The sequence below is a fragment of the Phalacrocorax aristotelis genome, chromosome 17 (assembly GCF_949628215.1).
Source record: "Phalacrocorax aristotelis chromosome 17, bGulAri2.1, whole genome shotgun sequence".
NCBI lineage: Eukaryota > Metazoa > Chordata > Aves > Suliformes > Phalacrocoracidae > Phalacrocorax > Phalacrocorax aristotelis.
This window is the reverse complement of record NC_134292.1, coordinates 9,719,886-9,735,899: the sequence shown is the minus strand read 5'-3', so window position 1 is coordinate 9,735,899 and position 16,014 is coordinate 9,719,886. Positions and strand designations below refer to the sequence as shown.

At 58.7% G+C, this 16,014-nt stretch overlaps 1 protein-coding gene across 1 annotated transcript; it reads left to right on the top strand.

The window, feature by feature from the left end:
- The first annotated feature begins 7,215 nt into the window (after positions 1 to 7,215).
- DIPK1B (divergent protein kinase domain 1B) lies at positions 7,216 to 14,894 on the top strand. The gene is made up of 5 exons (XM_075111781.1): positions 7,216 to 7,362; positions 10,211 to 10,345; positions 12,538 to 12,645; positions 12,857 to 13,033; positions 13,657 to 14,894. Exons 1-5 carry the CDS (start codon positions 7,300 to 7,302, stop codon positions 14,467 to 14,469), a joined length of 1,296 nt encoding a protein of 431 aa, XP_074967882.1. The 5' UTR covers positions 7,216 to 7,299; the 3' UTR covers positions 14,470 to 14,894.
- Positions 14,895 to 16,014: the final 1,120 nt, after the last annotated feature.

Sequence of the window (16,014 nt, the reverse complement as noted above, 5' to 3'; positions counted from 1 at the left end):
GACTCAGCAGCACTAAAGAGCCTTTGGGCTAAGTCCACAAGTGCAATTAAAATCAGCTGAGCTTCTGCATCACAGGCTATTCCCCAAGCTGGGCTCAGCCCACGAGGGAGCCCGAGGCACCTCCACAGCCTGAGCTTGCCCTGGGGCCCCTGGTTGCTCTGCCTGCAACAGCACACATGGCTTACAGCAGGCAGCTGGTACCACCGCCTCTCTTTGCAGTCACCTTTGAAGGTGATCCCATCCTCCTGCTCCTGAGCATGTCTCCAGCTCTCTTCTGCAGCTCTCCAGGGAAAATGGGCTCCAGCACCTGCACAGCCATTTGCTGGGGCTGAGCGTAGGAGCTGCTTGGAGAAGAAAAATGGGTGTTGCTGCCACAGAGCAATGGAAATGTACTGACGCTGTTGGGGCAGGGCAGGAGGGAGCGGTGCAGCCTGGGGTGCTTTCAGCACAAAGACCATTTCTCTTGCAATCAACTCCAGTCTTGCCACAGGAATGAACTCTGGTCCTGCCTACAGCAGCAGCACCCTGGGCTGAGCCCCTGGGCAGGGCCTGAGCTCGAATGCCAGGACCCATTGCACCACTGCAAGGTGGCAAATGGATTTGGCAGAAGCATGATGTGAAACCAATACGCAGCACTTTGGGTGTACGAAATTAGTACGCAGCTCTTCCCAGGGTACTTGTGTGAGAACAGAGGGTCTGCGTGATTTGGGGTAGTGGGTAGGATGCTGCGGTACCTGCAAACGGATGCCACAAACTTCCCAGCTGGACCCCTCTCATCGCACAGCCTGGCCGGAGCTGCCAGCATATCGCAATCAGCTCAGGATCTCCTCCAAGTGCCAGAGTCCAGCACAAGGTGAATTCTTTTCCTGGCAGGCCTCCCTGCCCACTGGAAGTAAAACACGCGCACCTCAGTGGGCTAAAATCCACACAGGGAATATGTCTCCATGAAACAAACAGTTCCTCTCTCTCTGTTTCCCCTGTTATTGATTAATGCCTCTTAATGACTCCAGCTAAAAAAATCTTGTAGCTGCTGCCTGTCACGGAAGATCAATGGAGCAGCATTAGCGAGAGATACAGAGGCAAACTGTCCCGGGCGAGTTCTCTGCAAAAGCCATCTCTGGGAGCAGCACCGCCGCCTGCTCAATCAATAGTTCATCATGACCTCTCCCTCTTGCTTGCTTTTTTTCCCCTTGAGCTAGCTGGGCAGCAAAGGCTGCTCCAAGCTTTCACAAGGACTAGATTATAACTATCCCGATTGATCTGATATGTAAAGAATAAAGGGGCTTCTTAAGCCGGCTGTCTGCATTGGAAAAACTCAAGCGGCTGCACAGACAGGGTCAGACCCTCATTAAATCCTGGAAGCTCGGGCCCCCGCTCATATGACGCGTGAAACCTGTACTGCAGCACTGGAGGGAGTCAATTAGTCATGACAAATCCAATCCAGCTTGTCCCTGGAGGTTTCCCAGTCAGCTGCCCGTGCTGCCGGGCCCTTTTCATGAGTCCATCACCATCGAAGCCACCATGCTCATTCCCTCCCAGCACCTTTTCTGTGATACCTCCGTGTTTCTCCTGTTTTTCTTTCTCCAGAAATCGCGGTGCTGGGTGCGTGGGGAGGAGGGGGAAGCCTTTTGCTGCTTCCCGCATGCCCACCGCCAGCCCGTGCCGTAGGATGCTGCAGCGAGCAGGTGTGTGACCCAGGTGAGGCGTGGCCATGCGTGGGGGTCCTGGGCAGAGGAGGTGAGGGGGGATCTTTCTCAGGCAGCCGCTGCCTTCCTGAAAACCCTTGCCCTTTTGCACATGGGGCCTCCAGATGAGAGATTCTCTCCTGCAGCCACCTGAGAGTAATAAACAGGGAGCACCTGGAAGATGAAAGCTGCTTAAAAACCCAAGAGCTGCGCATGTTTTCCCCTAGCACAGCCCAACTTAGAGACGCTGTGATGTTTCACAGCTCAGGCGGGCAAGTCTAGGCTGTGGCTCCAGATCAGATCTGTTTCCTGCTCCATGCTGGTGCAGCTGCGTTGTACCAATGCTGTGGGTTACTCCATACGGTTCTGACACGAACTGGGAGACCCCGACCCCTTGTTAACACATCAGCGCCCTGGGCACGACCCCAGGAGGCTGCAGGGGTGTCTGTGAGCATCTGAATGGCACTTGTGGGGCGAGGGACCACCAGCCTTTGCCTGGCCTGTGCCGCAGTGGCTCGTTTGCCAGGGCGAGGCGCCAGCATGCGTTTGGATGCCGTCCCTCTCCGAGCACAGTGGGCTCTGTGTGTGTCTGCACACTGTGGCCAGGGTGCTTGTCCTACCTGCCCACCTCTGTCTCCTCCCTGGCCGGCTGAGCCCCATGCCTGCTTCCAAGGAACGGCCTCCCGGCCAAGCCTGACTTTGGGAGCCAAATGCCCAGGGAGGAAGCCAAGTCCTGGCCCCCACAGCGACACGAGTGCTCCGGCTCACGGTGGGGAGCCGTGTGGAGGGGCTGGGCCCCGGCAGGGGTTGTCTGTGAGCACCAGCAAGGGAGGAATCCCCTGGGTTCTGTCTTCTAGTGCAAGCCACGATGATGAATAACTCCATAACCAGCTAAGCTTGTGCAGGGATCTGCTTGCTCAGCCTCCTTGTCCACGCTCCTTTACAAGCTCCTTTTCCTCCTCAGCTGGGAAAAGCCCACGGTTGGCACATGACAGAAATCCTAATGAGAGCGTTTCCCCATCCAGAGCTGCTGGGCTGGCAGAGCCCCATGCTCCAGCCACAGCCGCCACCCTTTGCCTTTAACTCCGGCGCTGCCTGCAGCAGAGCCCTTGGGCTGCCCCTCTTCCACCCTATCGTTCAGTGCTGGGGCTCTTGGTGAGGGGCAGGGGTGTCCCTCGGGTGTCTCCAGCCCAGGGCGCTGGTGGTGAATGGCGGGTGAGACCCCCAAACCATCCCCAGCAAGCCAGGAGCTCTGCGGGGGCTGCATGCCTGGCCCAAAGCATGCAAGGAGCCCCAGCAGCCCCAGCTTTCAACCCCCACCCCCCAATTCTGTAATGCTTAGTTACCAGTAGCAGGATTTGGAGAGGAAGCAGAGGGGGCGAGCATAGGACAGATTGGAGGGAAGATTGTGCTGGGGGTGGCAGGGCTGACAAGCCAGAAACACAAGAGCTGATTAGCATTTCTAATTATAACCGCTATGCTCAGCCCCATCAGGGCCCGTCAGGCAGGCAGAGGCAGCTGACGGCGTTGTTCGGAGCCAGCTGTGGATGCCATGAAGGAAGCGCTGGCGATCAGCCTCAGATCCTTAAAGGATGCACAGAAAAGAACATTAGAGCCCGGATCCGTCATCTCCTGAGCCGCCTTAGCACCGGGAATGCCGGGTGCCATCACAGACCCTGGGGCAGAAATCCCTCTGGTTCGTGGCCACAGGGCCGATCCTGACGGCACTGCTTGGAGAGGGGAGAGCGAGGGCAGGGGGAGAGCACGTGCCCTTTTGGTTCTGGGTCCTGCACCCCCCTGCCAAGCAGCGGCTCTGGGCACTGCAGGCGATGGCAGCGGGCCGTGCTGCCACTCACCGCTGACATCCCACCCAGAGGAAGGCGGGTGGCAGAGGGTGCTCGGAAGGGGACGGGTGCGTGGCGGTCCTTGCTCTGTACTTTGCTGTTAGCACTAGCTGGCAAGATAATTCATTCAGGATCGAATAACATTATCATGTAATCAGGCAAATATTATGGGCCAGCAAATGACTGTTACAGGGCTGTGGGTGTCCTGAGAGCTCCCATGTCCCGAGGGCGCAGTGCTCTTGGGGATGTGTCTGCAGAGCCACCACATGGCTGGGAAGTGACCAGAGGCGGGTTTAGTGCTCCGGGTTTAGTGGGGATTAGCAGGGCTTTCCCGGGCTGAGTGACCTGGGAGAAACCGAAGGAGCTTAATCAAGGGAGCAAGGGAAAGATTCCCCGGGAGGAGATCAGCATCGACTGCTTTCGGCATCTTCTGGATGCTGACAGCTCCTGGGGACCACCTTCCCCTCCTCCATGCCACATGGAGCAGCTCTGGATGGCTGGAGCCCTGCCTGGCAGTGCCGGGGGATTTTTGGGGAGGGGACAGACCCCTTGCACAGGGGCAGCCCAGGCTGTGGGAGCGGGGTGGCTAAACAGGCATCTCCAGTGCCAGTTCCTCCGTGTGCCTGGGTTATAAATGGGAGACAGGCACCGTGGGGAGAGATCCTGCTGCCCTTGCGCTCTGGCTATAAGATATAATCACACCTGCCGAATTTTTATTACTCTTTTGATTGGATTAATTAATCATTCAGTGATAACTGCTCATTAGGCATTCCAACGATCAATACTAATCACTTAATTACTTGGCATATTACAGCTCGGGAAGGTCTGCTCGTTCCTAATTAGATTCTTCGGACAATCCACCCCTGAACGTTGCAGAGCCCCGCAGCAGAGATCCATGGCATTTCAAGCCTCTCTCAGCTTTGTCCCAGGCATATCGTTTCCCATATCCAATGAGGGTTTCATTCTACCTTCAGGCACTTTGCTTGGCCCCCGAAGTCAGGGCTCGAGGTGCAGGGAGCTGCAGCAGGAGGGTGAGCCGGGCAGTGCTCGTGGGCAGCGTGGGATGCTGCTGAGCCCAGGCAGCGGGAGTGACTTCGTGCCACGGACACAGAGGGGACCCCGCTGCAGGTGGCCGCCCTGGCAGGACAAATACCAAAAGGCATCTCTGTGCTTAATCCAGCTGAGCCTAGGCAGGCAGGAGTCAGGGCGGAGGTGAGGGCAGGGCAGGGGAGCTGCCTGCTGCTGTTCAGCCTCCCGAGACGGCTCTGAGGGGGGTGGGAGACAAATCCCGCTGGGGAAGGCTCAGGCGAGCATGAAAAAAGACATCTTCAGGCTGGGAGGGAAATAATGAATTTATTGGTGCTTGAGTAGAAGAGCTGTTTCCCTGTAGCTGCAAAGGAAAGCAGCGTGTTGCAGTACGGGGACCCTGGGACCCTCCTCATCCTCACAGCTGGCTCAGCTGCCAGGCACCCAGCAACGCATCTTCCTGTCCGCGCTGTTTTCCAAATTACCAACTCCACCATAAAAAGAAAAAAAAAAAATAATCACAGAGGCTCTTTCTTCTACTGGGCTAATTAAAACTCAAGATAAGCTGCGTAAGCTCCAGAGAACCATCCTGGCTTCATCAGGACGTAAAAACCTGCACGAGAACAAGAGCTGCAGGCAGACGAGGCAACGTTAACCCGGCCCCGTTACTGAAGCAACGCCGCGGGCAATGTCTGCTCGTTCGGAGGCGAGCGTGGAGGTCAGCGCTGCGCTGGCTTTGCCCAGCGTGAGAGCAGCAGGGATCTCCTCGGTGTTAAAAGAAGGCAGCAAACAAGCCACAGGATTTGGGGTGTTTTAGTTCGCTTTTGTTGTGATGGTCATTATTTATCACCGCTGATCAGATTAGGCCAGCTCAGGCTTTTGCTAGTTAGTCCGTGAGCACCCGGTGCTTGACGTCAAGTAGGCACCACTGGGTACAAGGCGACCAGCTTGTTTTCAAAGGTCATTTTGAGCCAAATTCGAATGGAAGGAAGCAATATGAACCAATATGAACCATGAAAAGGGGACAAATGGATGATCTGAAGAGTTATTAAAAGCGAGCAAGGAATTATCTTAACAATGGCCTCATGACTGACCCCCTCAGATCATCTTCCATCATATGTTTGCCTCTCTTTCCCCCTTGCTCTAGCTTGCCTGTGTACGCTGCAGCCCCCCTGGATGAGAGGCTGTCCCTGGCCTGTCTGCTCGCTGCCTGACACAAAGCAGCCCCTGTCTTGCCTTGAGGTTTCCCTGCCCAGACGCAATGCAAACAGGGAGGACAGGCACTGCCGCCGCTGCTCGGCTTTAAGATTTGCATGGGAGACAGCGAGGAGGCGAAGGGCGATGGCTGGGCTCAGCCCTCGGGGAGACGCGGGCCCTGGGCTCTGCCTGCAGGTTACCTGCTGCAAACGGGGGCTCTTCCAGGCTGCCTCCTGGAATAGCTTTAATTAACACCTGAGCTGGGGGGATCAGCATCTCCATGAACCCCCCTCTGCCAGGGTGACTGACCAGCCCTGGGGTTGGGGGACCCTGCGCGGGACCCCCGGGCGGTGGGGTGAACCTGGGGGTGGGATCCAAGGGTGGGAGAGTGGGACTGCCAGGCGGTGGGGTGGGACCCCCAGGTGGGATCCCCATATGGGGGACCCCTGGACTTGGGTTAACCCGGGGTGGGTGGGTGGCATTCCCCGCGGGATCGGTTGGCTGGCCGAGGCGTGCCGAGCTGCAGCCCCCCTCCTCCCTGGACTGCAGCCCCCTCCTCCGCCCCCCTCCTCCCGGCCTGCAGCCCCCCGCCTCCCCGAAGTGCATCCCCCTCCTCCCGGCCTGCAGCCCCCCGCCTCCCCGAGGTGCATCCCCCTCCTCCCCGGCCTGCAGCCCCCCGCCTCCCGGAGGTGCATCCCCCTCCTCCCCGGCCTGCAGCCCCCCGCCTCCCCGAGGTGCATCCCCCTCCTCCCCGGCCTGCAGCCCCCCGCCTCCCGGAGGTGCATCCCCCTCCTCCCCGGCCTGCAGCCCCCCCGCCTCCCCGAGGTGCATCCCCCTCCTCCCCGGCCTGCAGCCCCCCGCCTCCCCGAGGTGCATCCCCCTCCTCCCCGGCCTGCAGCCCCCCGCCTCCCGGAGGTGCATCCCCCTCCTCCCCGGCCTGCAGCCCCCCGCCTCCCGGAGGTGCATCCCCCTCCTCCCGGCCTGCAGCCCCCCGCCTCCCGGAGGTGCATCCCCCTCCTCCCGGCCTGCAGCCCCCCGCCTCCCCGAAGTGCATCCCCCTCCTCCCGGCCTGCAGCCCCCCGCCTCCCCGAGGTGCATCCCCCCCCTCCTCCCGGCCTGCAGCCCCCCGCCTCCCCGAGGTGCATCCCCCCCCTCCTCCCGGCCTGCAGCCCCCCGCCTCCCCGAGGTGCATCCCCCTCCTCCCGGCCTGCAGCCCCCCGCCTCCCGGAGGTGCATCCCCCCCCTCCTCCCGGCCTGCAGCCCCCCGCCTCCCCGAGGTGCATCCCCCTCCTCCCCGGCCTGCAGCCCCCCGCCTCCCCGAGCCCCGGCGAGCGCCGCCCCTCGCCGAGCCGGGCGGAGCCGAGCCGAGCCCCGCCGGGCCGGGCCGGGCGCGTTGCGGCGGTGCGAGCGGGCGGCGGCGCTCGGCGCCCCCCACCCGGTATCCCCGGGTCCCCCCCCCCGGGTCCCCCCCCGTCCCCCCCCGGCGGCGAGGGGCCCCGGCCATGCCCCCCGGAGCCTGAAGCCCGCGGCCGCGGGGCGCCCGCAGCATGCGGAGGATCCGGCGGCTGGTGCATCTGGTGCTCTTCTGCCCCCTCTCCAAGGGCCTGCAGGTACCGGGGGCTGGAGGGGGGGGTTGCACCGGGCCGGTGCGGGGTGGGGGTGGGGGCTCGGTGATGCCCATCTCCGCATCCCGGTGCGGTCGTGCACAAAGGGATGCTCCGCTGCGGTTCCCCCCGTCGGCCGATGCGAGGGGCTGGGGGTCGGGGACAGGTATCGGGGAGACCTGGACCAGCACCGGGGGGACCCGGACAAGCACCGGGGGGATCTGGACCGGCTCTGGGAGCCGCAGGCGGTTGCATAACCCGTGATGCTGGGGGAGCCGTGAAGCACCAGGGCAGCCCAGCCGGCAGCCCGCATCGCTGAATGAAGCAGCCGCTGCAGCAGCGCAGGGCAGGCGTGACTCCTTCCCTCTCTTTCTTTCTTTCTTTTATTCCCCCCCCCCCCCCCTCCCCATCCCTGAGCTGCCGGGGTGAGGGGCTGGGGACCCATCTCATCGCTCCGGGGACCCAGCGTTGACGGGGCCAGGGATGCTGGCTTCTGTGTTTTCTCTGCAGCCATGGAATGAGAGTCTGGCAAAGGTCCTGGACCAAAGAGGTTATCCTGCTGGAGGGGAGAAGGGAGAGACATGGCAGGGGGTATCTGGTAGGCAGAGGATGCTGGCAGGAGGGGGGTGCAGAGCTGGGGTGAGCCCTGGCCTCACCGGCCATGGGAAGGGCTGCATGGCTGCGGGGAACGGGCAGAGGGGGTGGCTCTGAGGGTCCCCAGGACAACTGAGAGCTGGATGGGTGCTGTGGCTCTGCTCCCAGGAGAGATGGGCCTTTGGTGGCTGAGCAGCCCCCACAGGCTGTTTTCTTCTAGGACAAAAGGCCCGAGGAGCTGTGGTGTGGGGCCGCGGCAGTGGGCAGGGGCTGGGGCCTGGGTCTGGCAGGGAGGGCGAAGCTGGGTGCAGAGAGAGTGTGGGTGGGAGCTGGGGTAGCCCTGCGCAGGTACCACATGGGAGAGGGGGGTGACAGCCACGCCACACTGCCCCTGGGAGCGCGCCAGCCCTGGTGTGGTCCCCACCGCTGGGACCCACCATGGAACAGCCCCCCATTCCCAGTGCGCTGCAGGGGAGTAGCAGGGATGGAGCAGGGTTTTGTGATGCTGCATCCATTTTGCCTTTGAAGTCAGCTCTGGCCCGAAGTCACTACCAGGTCCTGGAGTCACCCTAAAACTAACACAAGCGAAGGAGAACACCCTTGGGCGCAGGCTGCCAGCCAAGGCGGCGGGCAGAGCAGCTCCTTTGCCTTGAGGCTGAGCCCCTGGAGGAAACCTTTGCACCAGCCATGAACCCAAAATATTACCAGCAGAACCTCTCATTGCAATGCATCCCCCAACCCCATGTTTCTTTCCACCATTTAGGGGATGATGAAGCCAGCACTCTCCATGCTGTGCTCAGGTCACAGTCCTGATGCCCCTTTCTGCCCCAGGAGCATGATGGGTTCTAGGTCTGAATAAGCAAAAAGAGGCAGTTCGGCCATTCCAGGGCTTTGCCACCCCAAGACGTGTCTCTATCAGGAAGTGCATGGAAAGGGCCCCTTTGCTGCTGGTCATGTACCCACCACTGGGCAGTTTTCGGGGGGCTGCTGTGCTGGGGAGGATCTCACGGGTCGCAGTGGTGTATGTCTGACTTCAGGCACTCGAGCTGGTTTTCAGCTCGGGGGAGCAGCCGCCCATCCTTCGTCTTTGCCAAGTTGTCACCGTGGTCAGGTTCCCTTTAACAGGCGTTAATTGGCGGTACCATTGCTCGACAGGCAAACTGGGCATCGTGGCCCGCTTCACACTTTGGTATTTTCAATTAACGTGCAAGATGTCGCGATCTCAGGGCAGACCTGCTGCTTTCACCTGTGAAGCCTGTTCGTCAGGGCTGGGGCGAGCCGAGCTGCTGCCTGCAGCCAGTGCGGCAGGAGGGCAGGAGGCTACACCACCTCTGGTTACTGCCGCGGGGCAGAGCCTTTAGGGCACTCGTCGAGGGGCCAGGGAGGGGGCATTTTGGAGGCGGGAGTGGTTTTGGGCTACAAGACCCAAGCGAGGATCCCTGGCAGATTGTAACGGTGCTGCATGCGCTTGGATCCAGCCCTATCCCAGCAGCAGGTCATGGTCTCTCACCAGCTGATGCACTGCAAGGAGAGAGGAAGGTTTGGAGGGGGCCGCTGGCCAAGGTCTCTCGTGGTGAAACCGGTAGGAATGGAGTGTTTGACGCAAGGATTATTTCCCTGCCCTTAGGAACTGCTGGGGATCTGCGCTGTGTTACAGGGGTCAGGTAAACAACCTATATTGCGGGGAGGCCAGATGGCAGCAGTGCTGCTGTTACAGGGGCAGAGGGGAAGAAATAAAGCCAGGAAAAGAAAATCATGCTGCAAGCCTCTGAGATGTTTGCATGGAGTATTATCCATGCGCTTCCAGGTTTGTTACTCGCCCGCTCCCACGCAGGAGCTGGTGGCGGCAGCTTCCCGTGTCCATGGAGCTTTGCAAGGTGGGGGTTCTGCTGAGAAGGGTCCCCCCAGGCAGGAGTAAAGCCTCTTGCAGCCCTGACAGTGAACCCCGGGGTTGCAGAGGGCAGCGGGCTCTGCCGTCGCACTGGTAGGAGAGCGGGTGTACGTGGCTGCGGCTCCTGGGCATGGGGATGCCTGGCAGCCAGCTCTTTACAGCCCAGCTCTGTAATCTCCCTGATTTTGGGGAATTTTAAGTGACCTACTTGCAGCAGGAGTTGCATAATAGACTTGTGAATATATATAAAAAAGGCTGAAGGTTTCACCAATGCTCAGGTTGGTTTGTATAGAAGAAGTCGTCCTTGTCCAGCCACTGCCGACCCATGCAGAGCCCTTGGCCTTCACCAGCATTTTCTTTTCCTTCCAGAGTCGCCTCCCAGGCATCAAGGTGAAATACCTGCTGGTGGTGTGGCTGGGCATCTTCGTAGGCAGCTGGGTGGCGTACATGCATTACTCGTCCTACTCTGAGCTCTGCCGCGGCCACGTCTGCCGGATGATAATCGTGAGTGGTGGCCAGCGGCCCCTGCAGCCACGCTGGTCCCGGTTTGGGGTATCGGGGTGAGCAGGGCTGCGGGAGCCCCATTTCCAGCCCCCCAAGGGCTGTGCGGTGCTTTGCAGCCGGGCAGGCAGCGCTGGGGCAGCATCCTGCGCAAGAGCTGGGCGGAGGAGCCCTCCTGGCAGCTGCTTCCCTGGCACCGTCCCTGGCGTCGGAGCGGGAGAGGTGACCTTATCCTTCCAGGGCGATGGCAAAACAATTTAATGAGATGTCAGAGGGAAGTAGGGCAGGGCAGGCCAGGCAGTCATGGGCAGATTAACGTCTGTGGAGATGAAGTTGCATTGTCAGAGCAGGATCTGCGGGCAGGGAGAGCATCACGCCAGCCTCCCTGAGCTCCGCAGAGCTGGAGAAAAAAGGGGAGTAGCCAGGCTGCAGGTACCTCTCTAACTGCTGATGTGCCCTAAGGAAAGCATCAGCCAGCACGAAGAGCAGACCCCTTGCGGGAGCTTGGCTTGGTGTGTTTTTCCCCTGCCTGGGGTTTGCAGTGGGGTGCAGCCTGCTCCCCACAGCATCCCTGGGGCCGGTGACCAAGTGTGGCCCCCCGGGACTGCTGTTTGTGTCCCATGGCAGGGGAGCAGGTCGCCTGCCCGGCCCAAGTGAGGAGGGGGATGCCAGGCTCTGGCTGAAAACGCCTCGTTCATCAATCCTTCAGCAGAGAAGGGAGGCAGGAATTGCCATAACAACAGTGACGATCGTTTAATTTGATTTTCTGCATGACTCTGACCACGGGGTCTTGGGCGCTAATTCCTGCTCTGAGCTCAGGGTTTAAGCCACTGTGTCTGGTCGTGTCACCTGTGAGCTGGTCTAAGGGTTAATTCCCACCGTGTTGGGGAGAAAAGAGGGAAAAGATGCAGTGAATTTCTGCAGCTCCTGTTTGTTTCCAGCCCTGAGGCTGTTGTGCCCTCGCTGAGACGCTGCAGAGCTGCAGCCTCCTGCCCAGGGACGCCTCCAGCTCCCGACCCAGCTGCCCCACTTGCGGATCAGAGCCACTGCTTGTCCCTGTCCCCACCACCTCCTGAACTGGGACCAGCCCATTTCACAGCAGAGGCTGCTGCTCTGCTGAGCAGCCTGAGCCCGTGCGTCCCCATCCTCACCCAGCTCCATGCTTCCCTCTCCTCCAGTCCTGGAAGCTCTCCTAAACCCCTGGACTTGCAGCTGGAGCACCCGGGTGCAAATCCCCTGCGGTGCCTCCCACAGCATGGGGGTCTCTGCCAGCCCAGCCCACCTTGCCCAAGGCACAGAGCCACCCCAAAGGGCCCCGGCTGCAGCCAGGAGCTCTGCCCTCAGCTGCTGCCTGTTTGGCTGGGGCTCAGCCCCATGTGTGCCTACACGCTCCTCTCTCCCTATGTCTCCCCATTAAAGTCCTTCCTCTAGGACCAGTAGAAATCTTTGGGTCTTAGAGCAGGGATTTTGGGCTGGGATTTCTTTGGAAGACAGAGTGAGGAGTTTGGGGTCCCGGAAGGGGCTGTACTCTGAGCAACTGGCACTGCATCTCCCTGATGAAAGTCTGAGCACAAGGCGCTCTCCTCCCTCCCAGAAACCCTGAACTGGCTGAAACGGCTGCCAAGATGCAGACATCGCCCAAAGCCACATACATGCCGTGCCGGCACAGCCGGCATCCCCTGCGGCAGGCGGCAGCTCGTGGGCTGCCAAACCCAAAGTGATATTGGGGTGGTGACCCTGAGCAGCCCCTCTGTGCTCGAGAACCTCAAAATCCCAGGAAAGAAAGAAATTGTTGGCAATTGGAGATACCGTTCTTGCCTCCAGACAGCCTGCGTGACTTTGCAATCAGATGTGCCTCTTCTAAGGGGTGTTTTTCTCTTGTATAAGAGACTCACATGAACTCAGAGGAAACGGGCTCACTGGGGACGCGCTGGCATTGACGATGCTGTCAGGTACACGTGGTAAATAGAAAAACCAAAGGGCTGGCCCCAGCCCTGCTGCAGGAACGGGGGGTGAGGAGTTTGGGCATGGCAGGTGACGGGCGCAGGGCTGGCAGCAGCACCGGAGCCCCCAACTCATGTGCTTGGGGTGCCCCAGATCACAAGCTGTTGGACTGAGCCTGGATCCGTCGGAATTTTTCGGGTGACCAGGGAGCAGCCCCCGCTGAGCTTCTCTCTCTGCCTTCCCCTCCCCAGTGTGACCAGTACAAGAAAGGAATTATTTCTGGCTCCACTTGCAAAGACCTGTGCGAGGAGCGCAGCCTCCTCTTCCAGCACTGCCTCTCCTCCTCTCCCACCCAGCAGGTAGGTCCCATCCCCGCTGCAGAAACCACGGCGCGGCAGGGGATGGGCGCGAGCATCGAACCCGGGCCATGTCCTCCTCCATCCACCTGCACGTCAGCTCCTCCCCCCATCCCCCGTACCCGTCCCGAACCGAACCGAACCAGAAACCAGTTCTCTGCCCTTGCTGTTGTTTTCCTCCTGTCTCCACCGTGTCCCCTCTCCTTTGCTGTAGGTTTACAGTGGGCTCTGGAGGGAGACGGAGGTGATCATCAAATGCGGCATCGAAGAAGCCTTGAAGGCAGACAGCCACCCGGACTCTGTGCCCAGGAGGGACGTGGTCCTCTTTGACAAACCGACACGAGGGACGTCGATGGATGAGTTCAAAGAAATGCTCCTGAACTTCCTGAAGGTCAGTGAGGAGGGTCCCTCCGGGATCTTGTGGGCATGGGCTGCCACTTGCAAGTCAGAAAGACTAAACGCGTCTTTCCTTCCCCTTAAACGAGAGCTCCTCCAGCCCAGGCTCTCCCATCAGCTGCTGGGTGCAGGGCAGGGCTCCTTACCCTTACTGCAGAGCAAGTACTGGACTAGTTGAGAAAAACCTCCGTTCTCACACAGGAATCCTTATTTGCAAGATTTTAGTAGCAGCAACCCTGGAGGCCCCTGTACCGCAGCTGTGGGTGGCATCTGTGCTGGGCAGAGCTTATTCACGAGCCCACGGGTGGCCCTCACAGCGCCGGCACCGCTGCAGCAGCTACCCCTGTGCAGGGCCCCGGGACGGCAGCGCTGCCCAGCCTTTGCTCGCAAAACCTTGCTCCCATCGGGTCTAGAGCAGCCCCGAGGCTGGTAAAATTCTGCTGGAGCTGAATCCGTCCATCGGTGCGCTATGGCAAGGCACCAAATTTGCTCGAGCGTGGTGGCTGTTTCCCCCTCTCCCAAGCTCAGTTCTTTGGTTCCCCAGGTCAGGTTTTGCGCTACGATGCCCGAACAGAGAGAGCTGCAAGGGTCTGACGCCGCTTCTTGTTCTGTTCGCAGTCCAACCTGGGAGATCAGCCTTCTCTTGCAGCCCTGGTGAGCCGGATCATCGCCATGGCAGATGTGAACCGGGATGGGAAAGTGTCTTTAGCAGAGGCCAAGTCCATCTGGGCGCTACTTCAGCTCAATGAGTTTCTTCTCATGCTCTCCTTGCATGAGAAAGAGCACACCTCCAAACTGCTGGGGCACTGCGGGGACCTCTATGTCACCGAGAAGATCCCCCACACCTCCCTCTACGGAGTGGATGTCCCCCCCTTCCTCCAGTCGCTGCTGCCTTCAGTCGTCCACCAAATTATCCACCAGTGGTTCGCGCCAGCGTGGCCCCGGCGGGCAAAGATCGCCATCGGCCTTCTGGAGTTCGTAGAGGAGATATTCCACGGGACCTATGGGAACTTCTACATCTGCGAGACCGGCTTTAAGAACGTGGGCTACAATGATAAATACGACTTCAAAATGGTCAACCTGAGGAAGGTGGCAACGGAGATGACAATCAGAGGTTTCCTCAAGGGACGTCACTGTGAGCAGAACGTGGACTGCACCTACGGGAAGGACTGTATGGCGACGTGCGACAAACTCATGAAGCAGTGCAAAAGCGACATGGTGCAGCCCAACCTGGCGAAGGTCTGCGGGTTGCTGCAGGACTACTTGCTGTACAGAGCACCACCGGAGCTGAAAGAAGAGCTGCAGAAACAGCTCCGAACTTGCATGACCCTCAGCGGCCTGGCCAGCCAGATGGAAGTGCACCACTCCCTCGTGCTGAACAACCTCAAGACCTTGCTCTGGAAGAAGATTTCAAACACCAAATATTCCTAACGGGGGAAGCGCAGCCCTGGAGTTTAGAATCTGCAATCTTGGAGTAAAATCCAAGGGTTGAAGGCCTGTTTCTCCATCGTCTCCCCCACAGGAAATATACACTCTACACAGGGAGTTCAGCGTAGCTGCAGCCCCTTCTCCTTCATGGAAAACCAAGCATCATGACCTCCACCGCCCAGCGGGATCATCGATACAGTCGGCAGGAGCGTGCTGCGGAGCTGGGACACCGGGAGCCGGGCTGACCAGGCTTGGGGGAAGAAGATGACACGGAAAGCGATAAAGAAGCGGAGCCCAGCTGGACGCATCTACCTGTTTCTTGATTAACAGGAAAGCAGTGCAGAGATGAGAATGAATCATTCATGCTGTACTTGTCACATCTTCTTTTGATGAACGTCTCTGATGTAAATAAATAGCTTTTATGTGAATCACACCAGTACATCAATAGCAAAACAGCAGCCTTTTAAGTACCAGCTTGCTTGTGATCTAAAAAGGAGAAAAAGGTAGATTTCCCTATTCAAAAGTCTCTCCTTAAGTGTCTGAGTCATCCAGCTCCAGATCCAGCTGTAACTTAGGAAGCAGATAAGCAGTCTTTTCCACAGCGGAGAACCCTGGCAATTCTTTCATTCCTTTTTTAAGTGCCTGACCCCAGACAGCGATGTGATGGCTGGTGTGAGGCTCCCACCCGGCTGCTCCTGCCTGCAGCCTGAAACTGGCAGCACAGGCCGTTCCCTCTCACGCGGCGGCTTTGGAAGCAGCTAAAGCCAAGAATAGCTTAAAGGGAAAGGGCTACAACATGAACAATCCTGACCAGTTAACGTACATGTGTCATGTGTTACTTCCTACAATACTCAGTGCAGGGATAAGCCAACCTCTCAGTTTAAATCTCCTAAAACTAAGCTGGGCTTGCACTGCAGAGGTTAAAGATTAACACCAGCATAATCCAGTGCTTCTCCCATTATTAAAATGAATTTCCAGGCAAGCTTTCAGCAGGTTTCAAGACATTTGTTTGGCTGTGTAAATACTACCAGGTCTCTAACTACAGTCTGTTTCCTTTATTGAATTATAGCAACCGTTTAAAACTACGGGTAGAGAGGAAGAGTTTATGTAAACTACCCCGAGCTTGCTCTGTTCCCAGCACAATCCTAGTCCTGCTGATGGACCGTATGCCAGTGCTTTTGCCAACAATTGCTTAGTGAAGTGGAGCGTGTATCTAAAATATAATCACCGAGAAAAAAATATGCCTGACAGCATACACAGCCTGCGAAGGCAATCAGTAGTGCCACGGCTGCAAATTTATGAGCCCTTTGGAGGAAAGATATCAGTATTTCCTTCTATTAGTTCTATAGGATCATCATTACCTCTCACTATTATTTATGGAGGAAATGTTTCAGTGTCAACAGCGCTCTAAATCTAGCATGGAGCCAGCGCAGCTCGCTTCCCGCAGAGGAGTTGCCTTCTTGACATATTTCACCTGTAGGAAGGTTGAGCACTTGTAAGGTTTCTGTCTGAAAGGCAGCAAGTTCCTCAGCCCCTCAGAGTCACCCT

What these genes read in the sequence shown, in the direction of transcription:
- DIPK1B (XM_075111781.1), top strand. Translation starts at nt 7,300, where the DNA reads ATGCGGAGGATCCGGCGGCTGGTGCATCTGGTGCTCTTCTGCCCCCTC. An exon ending in CCCTCTCCAAGGGCCTGCAG is followed by an intron (nt 7,363 to 10,210) that starts GTACCGGGGGCT and finishes TTTTCCTTCCAG; the next exon opens with AGTCGCCTCCCAGGCATCAA. An exon ending in TGCTCCTGAACTTCCTGAAG is followed by an intron (nt 13,034 to 13,656) that starts GTCAGTGAGGAG and finishes TTCTGTTCGCAG; the next exon opens with TCCAACCTGGGAGATCAGCC.